This window comes from Leucoraja erinacea, chromosome 15 (assembly GCF_028641065.1).
Source record: "Leucoraja erinacea ecotype New England chromosome 15, Leri_hhj_1, whole genome shotgun sequence".
Lineage (NCBI taxonomy): Eukaryota > Metazoa > Chordata > Chondrichthyes > Rajiformes > Rajidae > Leucoraja > Leucoraja erinaceus.
In genome coordinates this window covers 34,763,153-34,771,719 of record NC_073391.1, presented here as the reverse complement: position 1 = coordinate 34,771,719, position 8,567 = coordinate 34,763,153, and the positions used below count along the sequence as shown (strand labels likewise).

General features: G+C 50.6%; 1 protein-coding gene across 1 annotated transcript; it reads right to left on the bottom strand.

Annotated features, from left to right (window-relative positions):
* Window positions 1–4,321: 4,321 nt before the first annotated feature.
* On the bottom strand, window positions 4,322–7,774 carry LOC129704392 (T-cell leukemia homeobox protein 1-like). Its single transcript, XM_055647473.1, has 2 exons — window positions 7,115–7,774; window positions 4,322–4,563 (listed from the first exon to the last, which is right to left on the bottom strand). Exons 1-2 carry the CDS (start codon window positions 7,551–7,553, stop codon window positions 4,322–4,324), a joined length of 681 nt encoding a protein of 226 aa, XP_055503448.1. The 5' UTR covers window positions 7,554–7,774.
* Between the last annotated feature and the right edge of the window lie 793 nt (window positions 7,775–8,567).

Genomic DNA, 8,567 nt, shown 5'->3' with positions numbered 1-8,567 from the left:
TCTAAACTCAATCTGTAAAACCTCTTCCTTCCCTCTCTCCAACTCCCTTCTCTTCTCAGTTCTCTGTCTCTGTCTCTGTCTCTGTCCCTGTCTCTGTCTCTGTTTCTGTCTCTGTCCCTGTCTCTGTCTCTGTCCCTGTCCCTGTCCCTGTCTCTGTCTCTGTCTCTGTCTCTGTCTCTGTCCCTGTCCCTGTCCCTGTCTCTGTCTCTGTCTCTGTCTCTGTCTCTGTCTCTGTCCCTGTCTCTGTCTGTCTCTGTCCCTGTCCCTGTCTCTGTCTCTGTCCCTGTCTCTGTCCCTGTCCCTGTCCCTGTCCTGTCCCTGTCCCTGTCCCTGTCTGTCCCTGTCCCTGTCCCTGTCCCTGTCCCTGTCTCTGTCCCTGTCCCTGTCCCTGTCCCTGTCCCTGTCCCTGTCCCTGTCTCTGTCCCTGTCCCTGTCCCTGTCTCTCTGTCTCTCTCCCTGTCTCTGTCCCTGTCCCTGTCTCTGTCTCTGTCTCTGTCTCTGTCTCTGTCCCTGTCCCTGTCCCTGTCTCTGTCTCTGTCTCTGTCTCTGTCTCTGTCTCTGTCTCTGTCCCTGTCCCTGTCCCTGTCTGTCCCTGTCCCTGTCTCTGTCTCTGTCCCTGTCTCTGTCTCTGTCTCTGTCTCTGTCTCTGTCTCTGTCTCTCTCCCTGTCCCTGTCCCTGTCTGTCTCTGTCTCTGTCTCTGTCTCTGTCTCTGTCTCTGTCCCTGTCTGTCTCTGTCTCTGTCTCTGTCCCTGTCCCTGTCTCTGTCTCTGTCCTCTGTCTGTCTCTGTCTCTGTCTCTGTCTCTGTCTCTGTCTCTGTCCCTGTCCCTGTCCCTGTCCCTGTCCCTGTCCCTGTCCCCTGTCCCTGTCCCTGTCGTAGTCCCTGTCATGTCTCTGTCTCCGTCTCTGTCTCTGTCTCTGTCTCTGTCTCTGTATTTGTCTCCGTATTTGTCTCTGTCTCTGTCTGTCCCTGTCCCTGTCTGTCTCTCCGTCTCTCTCCTGTCTCTGTCTCTGTGTCTGTCCCTGTCTCTGTCCCTGTCTCTTTCCCTGTCTCTGTCCCTGTCCCTGTCTCTGTCTGTCCCTGTCCCTGTCCCTGTCCCTGTCCCTGTCCCTGTCCCTGTCCTGTCCTCGTTCCCTCTCTGTCTCTGTCTCTGTCTCTGTCTCTGTCTCTGTCTCTGTCTCTGTCTCTCTCTCTGTCTCTTTCCCTCTCCCTCTCTCGTTCTCTGTCCCTGTCTCTGTCTCTGTCTCTGTCTCTGTCTCTGTCTCTGTCTCTGTCTCTGTCTATGTCTCTGTCTCTGTCTCTGTCTCTGTCTCTGTCCCTGTCCCTGTCCCTGTCCCTGTCATGTCTCTGTCTCTGTCTCTGTCTCTGTCTCTGTCTCTGTCTCTGTCTCTGTCTGTCTGTCTCTGTCTCTGTCTCTGTCCCTGTCCCTGTCTCTGTCCCTGTCTCTGTCCCTGTCTCTGTCTCTGTCTCTGTCTCTGTCTCTGTCTATGTCTCTGTCCCTGTCTCTGTCTCTCTCTCCCTCCCCCCTTCCATTCAGACTCTTCCCTCGCTCTCCGCCGTCTGTATGTCTACCCCGAGGGCTCCGGGTCGCCCGTATCCTGGCCTGCTCCAGGGGAGCATTGCCCCTCAATCCCCATGATGGCAGCTTCCGCAGGGCTCTCTGTCTCCGTAGGCCTGGGGCTGCGGGACTGACTGTGTCTTTGAACGAAAGCAGCTTACTTTCCTCTCAGTTGGAGGAAGTGTCGCGACCCGAAACATCGTCTATCCATTCCTTCCCCGAATGATGCCTGTCCCGCTGAGTTCCTCTTATCGTTAGTGTTTTGTTCGAGTTCCACAATATCTGTGCACAAGCGAAGGCAACAAACGCGAGCGGCCCCGTTCCAGCCAGGGTTCCACAACCGGGTCAGTAGCATCTTGAAGAAGGGTCGCGACAACCAACCATCACCTCTCCATGTTCTCTAAGGACTCTAGCCTGACCCGCTGAGTTTTGTGTCTGTTTTTTTCTGCGGTTCCACGACTCCCTCGGTATATACAGCGACAGCTCGTTTTTAATTTCGCAAGAGCCTGTCGCGCCTGACACCGAATATGGCAAAGCCGTTCTCGAAATCTGTTTTAGTTTGCAGTCTAGTTAAGAGACACAGCGTGGAAACAACCCTTCGCCCCGCCGAGTCCACGTCGATCATCCGTTCACACCAATCCTATTTTAACCCATTTTCATATTCGCCCCCGACACACTCGGGGGCAACTTACGAGGGTCAATTAACCGACAACCCCGCTGGCCTTTGGGGATGTGGGAGGAATCCGGAGCACCCGGAGGAAACCCACGCGGTCACAGGGAGAACGTGCAAACTCCGCACAAACAGCACCCGAGGTCAGGATCGAAGCCGGGTCTCTGGCGCTGTGATGCAGTGGCTCTAAGAACCGAGAGAAGGTAAAAGATTGCTGGAGGCGGGACAGAAATACGGGGTTGAGTTACACTGAGGATGAAGTCTGAATTACAGCATCTTTTCATTTTATTAACGGGATATTTGTAGCTGGTTTCACTGGGGAAACGACCGGAACGGCTGTAAACGGATGATATGTTGCGCATCCCCCTGCGTAATACCCAGTTAAATAATTTATAAGTAGGCGAAAAATTAGACGAATTCTCCTTGGAATGGTCTACAGTATCGGGTGAATGTGAGTGGAATCCGGCTGCGCGCTGCATATATACCCGCCTCACCACCGCCACTACATTCAGTAGGTCACAACCGGACAACATACACCTCACGGGCACCATAGAAAGCGGCCATTCGGCCCAAAGGTGCTACCCCCACACCGGCCTTCGCTCCACAACCATCTTTTCAGTTTGTAAAAGGGTCCTGATCCGAACTGTCGCCTATCCGTGTTCTCCGGGGATGCTTCCTGACCCGCCGAGTTACTCCAGCGCTTTGTGTCCCATCGAATCTTTTTCCCTCCTGTGTGTATCCCGCCTTCCTCCAAATACCCTCGCTGATCTTTCCTAGAAAACCGAGAAAGGTCCTTATCCCGGGAGAGATCCCACTTTGCTCCCGCGTGCGGGATAAAGGGATAAATTCTCCCGATTTGTCCATTAGATTTATCAGTCTCGGTCATATATAATGTGTAAAAAGGAGCTGCGGATGCTGTTTTTGAACCGAAGATAGACATTAAAAGCTCGAGTAACTCAGCGGGACAGGGTCCCTTCTTCAGACGAAGGGTCTCGACCCGAAACATCACCCATTCCTTCTCTCCAGAGATGCTGCCTGTCCCGCTGAGTTACCCCAGCATTTTGTGTCTATCTCCGCCTCATATAATGTCTTACCATGTTCACCTTTTATTAATCTTTTAGCATTTGCAAAACCCGCTCAATCGTTTCTCCCTTCACTCTGGGACTATCCTCGTCAGTCGCTGCCCCCTCTTTCCCAGCTGCCATTTAAAAAGTAAGGGGTTTTCTATTTAAGACACGGATAGGGCTAATTCCCCCATTCCCCTTTCTCTGAAACTGAAAATATCTTCCTCAAGGGGGTGGTGTGTGGGGGGGGGGGGGGGGGGGTGGAAGAAAAGTCTTCGATTATCTTGGCGGCGGGAGTGGGCAAGCAAGGATTGCTGATGTAGATGGAAATGAAACTATAATCAGACATTGTAGACACAAGGAACTGCAGATGTTGGTTTACACAAAAATAAACAGAAAGTTGGCGGAACTCAGAGGGGAAAATCAGCATCATTGGAGGGAATGGACGGACGACGTTTCGGGTCGGGACCCTTCTTCAGACTGATTGCAGTGGGGAGGGGGAGAAACTAGAGGAGAGGTGGGGGTAAGAGAAAGACAGTCATTTGTAGGATGGTCTTGAGGGGGCGAGTGGCCTTCTCCTGCTCAGAATACCCAGGTTTCTGGAGCTGTGTGCGAAGCTCTGTGTCGGTCAGCCAAGTTCCAAAAAGTTTAAACCAACTTTCTCCATTGTTCTTTTGAACAACAGAGGTCCGCGATTCTTTAAACCTGCGACCATCATTTTATTACTGCCTGCCTGCCTGCCTGCCCCCATCCCTCTCTCTCTCTCCCGCCAGTATTTCCCGGCCCCCAGACGCTGATTTTCCAGTAACTTTTGTGACTCGTTTGAACACGGAATGTACTAACGCCAAAACGCAACCAGCCTGTTATTCTACATGTTGTTAATGTACATGGTTCGCGAGGGATACGGGACCAGGGAATGGAGAGATATGTGGGGTGTGTGTGTGTAGGTGGGGGTGGGGGGGATGGGGGGGGGGGGGGGGGGGGAGGAAAGGTCGGAGTCGGGGCCCAATTCCGTCCCCGGACCACCCATTACCTCCACTTTGTCCTCCGGTTCTGAAACCATGTTTTGACCTGAGCATCGGTCATTTTCAGTGCCTTGGCCAGCGCGGCTCTCTCGGCCGACGCCAGGTATTTCTGGCGGTGAAAACGCTTCTCCAATTCACAGATCTGCAGGCGGGTGAACGAGGTCCGCGGTTTCTTCTTCTTCGGCGGAGTGCGGTTCTGGTAAGGGTGCCCTATTCTCCGGGTGACGGTGAACGGCGAGAGAGCCACTGCAAACAATGAGGGAGAGGTGAGACCGAGTGTCCGGGGCCCGAGCACAGCGTCAACTCGAGAGCTGGGGCCGACTCCTGGCCGCGCGCGGGCGGGCACTGACTGATTATACAATACACGACAATAATTAATGTTTTTAATTAATGATTACACAAACCAGCCTGGAGGTTGCAGATATCACCCTCACTGTCGTTCGCTCAGTTTAATGTGTGATCATTCCGTTTCTAGCTTTGATACGAATTACTTTCTGGGGTCAAAACTGTCAATTAATATTCTGCAATTTACTAATAAACTAGCATCAAACCTTCAGTAAACGATCAAAATATATTCTTCAAATTACCAATAATCTACTAATTCGGAAAAAAGTCAACTATTAATGAACTATTTGAAGAAGGGTCTCGACCTGAAACGTTGCCTATTTCCTTCGCTCCATAGATGCTGCCTCATCCGCTGGATTTCTCCAACATTTTTGTCTACCTATTAATAAACTATCAATAACTATTCTAATAACTACCGATAAACTACCAAAATACATTTAGAAAACTACCAATAAATTACCAATAAATATCCATCAAACGATCAGTAAACTAGCAATAAATATTTATCAAACTACCAATAACTATTTTATAAACTGCCAATAAACAACGAACAAATGCTCAGCAAACTACCAATAAATATTCGAGGGGCTGAGTTGCAGAGGGGCTGAACTCGAGATAGTTGGCGAATGTGTGAAATTGGAGAGGGGACAGAGAGAGAACAGCGTGAGGGGGCAGAGAGAGTGGGGAGTAGAGAGAGAGGAAGGAGGATATAAAGAGTGAGGGAGAGAGGGTTACAGAGAGGGCGAGGGGAATGTGGGGAGAGGGGAAGGGGAATAGGGACCCAGGGTCGGGAAGCGAGAGGGAAGGGAGCCGCGAGAGGGGCGAGAATGCGGGGTCGGCGAGGTGCGGGATGGAATAGATAGAAAGAGGTCGAAAGGGAGAGGTGAGCATCAAAGGAGGTGGGAAAGAGAATGAGTTGAACAGGCGGGCTCAGATGTAAGCAGAGAACACGGTGTGGAGGAGATAAGGAGAAAAGGGAGAGGGAAAACGGGATGGGAACGGTTGTGGTAGACATTTACTGGGCGGAAGAGTTTGGCCTGGCGCTGGCGGCGACGGCACATTCGGGGCCTTCGGCTCGGGGAACTCGGCGAGTCCCGGGGACGGTCCGCGCTGACGGGGGTGAGGGGGGAGGCAGGTAAAGGAACGCGAGCGTTACATTGGATTAAACCCCGTTTGGAAATGTCGGAATCATAGTGTAAATATTGTATACCCGTCTCCCCACCTCGGCCTCTCCCGGCCCGGCCCGGCCCGGCTCGGGACGGCGAACGGGAGTTGAGGGCTTCTAATAGAGTCAGCGTAGCTGCCCCGGGATCTGAAGCCGGCAGATAGTGTCCCGGTTCCTCCCGAGACGGACCAAGTCCGTGCGTTAGAGAGTTGGGCCTGTGGAACAAGATTCCATCGGCTGTAGCAGACCAATCTCCACACGCTCCATATCCTGCCCATTTAATCACACACAACTTAGAAAAACGGAACTGTAAGAAATACTGCCTTCAAAATAATATTCATTTTAGAAACATTAGGAATCAGAATTATTACACGTCGTTCTTAACGAACAAAAACATAATTTGTCCCGACAGAATATTATAGAGAAACCCAGCGATACATACACACATTGTTGGCATGAATATGTGACTAAATACTCGGGAATTTGTCGAAGTTATTAAGTACCTAACTGTGTTTTATAAAATGAAACAATGTAAGTTTGAAATTTACACGCTCCAATTTACACTTGTTTGATTTGTACATAAACGCTTCATGTTAAAAAAAATCAAAATAACATTATTATTTTCGCCACTGAAACTTCCAGATACCATTTGTATTTTTCAGCTGAAGGCTTTTCACGAGGCATTAATTTCGGCACCAGTTTTCAGACCGAGTTTAGTCAGTAAAAGGTAAATTCAATTCAATTAAATTCAGAGGATCCGACCTGGCCGGAATGTACTCGTTATGTCTGCAATAAAATTCTTCTTCAATTTCAGTCGCGTGTTTATTCGATATTCGGGGCAGGATTTGTAATATTGGATTGCAATTATTTCAATAATTGTGTTAAAGGTTTCTTTTCAAAATCCAAAAACAGATTTTGTGAAATGTGTCGCTGCAGTTAACACCATCTTTCTCCAGACATTTTGCTGGTTCATTCCAATTTTAAATTAGTTGGTTTAATCGTAATTCAACTTTGAAAAATATAAATAAAATGTATCATGTCGGCGAAACGTTTTTTCTAAAATATCAGAAGGACAATCCCTGAGGATTGAGCACCACTGGAATAATCGCATTGAACATTTCTGGGAATAAATAGAGGAAATTGGATCGTGAGGCGAGTTCGCGGAGTCCGCTCTCCCCCAAAGGTTGCTGTTGGCGGCTTTAGGGCTGGTGAATAATTAACAAGAAGGAAGTGGTGTGGGTGTTGGGTTGTTGTGGTGTGGGCGTTGACGCACCGTGCCCCCCTTACCTGTGAACCTCTCCTTGGTGTATCTCCGGTTACTCTCCATCCAGGGAAATGTCATGTTGCTGGCGGGACCGGGCGCCGCTCCCGTGGGCATGGGCTGGGGCACGCCGGTGGTCATGGGCCGGTGGGCAGGGACCCTGATGACACCCGCCGGGTTCAGCGCGTTGCCGTTGATGCCGAGGTTCATGCCGTACGGGCCGGCGAGCGACGCGAGGCTACAAGCGCTGTTGTATCCGCCGCCGCCTCCGCCTCCCCCGTTGTTGTTGTTGTAATTCGCCGGCACGGTGTTGTAACTCCCGCTAACCATACATCCCAAACCGTAGTCCATATCCTGGAGCCGCGAATTCGGGATCATGCAGCTGCCTTGATCCGCATTGTTCAAGATCTGGTCTATTCCGAAACTAATGGGTTCGTGTTGAGAGTGTATACCCATCGGATCCATCCCGGGCCGGTGGGCTGGCGGCGTGTCCAAAGCTCCGGCTCCTGCTGCTCCACTCTTCAAAAAAAAACGCAACTCAAATTCGCTTAGATCCCGCGGCTCATTCGAGCGGTCGGGAAGGTGGTGTTATTTCGCAGAGACGGGTTTAGATTCGGCTTCTCAATCCAAACATCAATCATTGTTTGCCAGAATGCATCCTGGACTAGTGAGACCGAGGAGAGGAGGGCAGGGAGGGAGGGAGAGAGGGGGCTGCTCTTTATTGGTTAGGATCGCAGTGGCAGCCGGGGGAGCGAGAGGGGGAGGAGGGGAGGTTGTGACAGGCCGGGCTGGAGCAGAGCGGCGGGACTTAACCTTATAAAGTCAAGCAGATACGCAAGCCAAAATGGGGTTTCGGTTTCCCGAATTAATGTACACACTGTCCCTTAATGATCTCATGGACAGGCGCTGAGGAGGGAGCGGGCGGCCGTGGTTCTCGGCGGTAAATACCCGCCACAGCCAGACCCTCGCCCGGACTAGAAGTTGCGAGACGCGCCGGTGCCCCCGAGCTCGGAGCCGGGGCCGTACACAGTGTCCGGGCCGGGGCCACTTCTCCTGGCCAAAGATATCTCCAGATTCCTGTCGAAAAACGCAATAAACCCGATGAAAACGGCACTAAAACCCACCTAATAATTCAGCATTGTCTATGTAGAACAGGAATACATGTAAGTTTGTTTTTTTTAAACTACTTGTGGGGTTTAATACATAGAAGACGGCCAGAACTTCCGGAGCGGGAGCGGGTAGAGTCCGAGCGTGAAACTATAATAGATTAAATATCGCCACAGCACACACACAAAACATGAACTGCAAACTCAGAGCGAAACACTGCCAAAAAAACCTAAATAATCTATAATAACATCGGAATATTTGAATAACTCGTTGCAGGAAAACGTTGAGAATGTTTTATTCATTGCAGATCACTTCGACACGGTTAAAACAATCTGAAAGTTGACTTGTTTTTAAGTGGGGAACGAAGTTCCT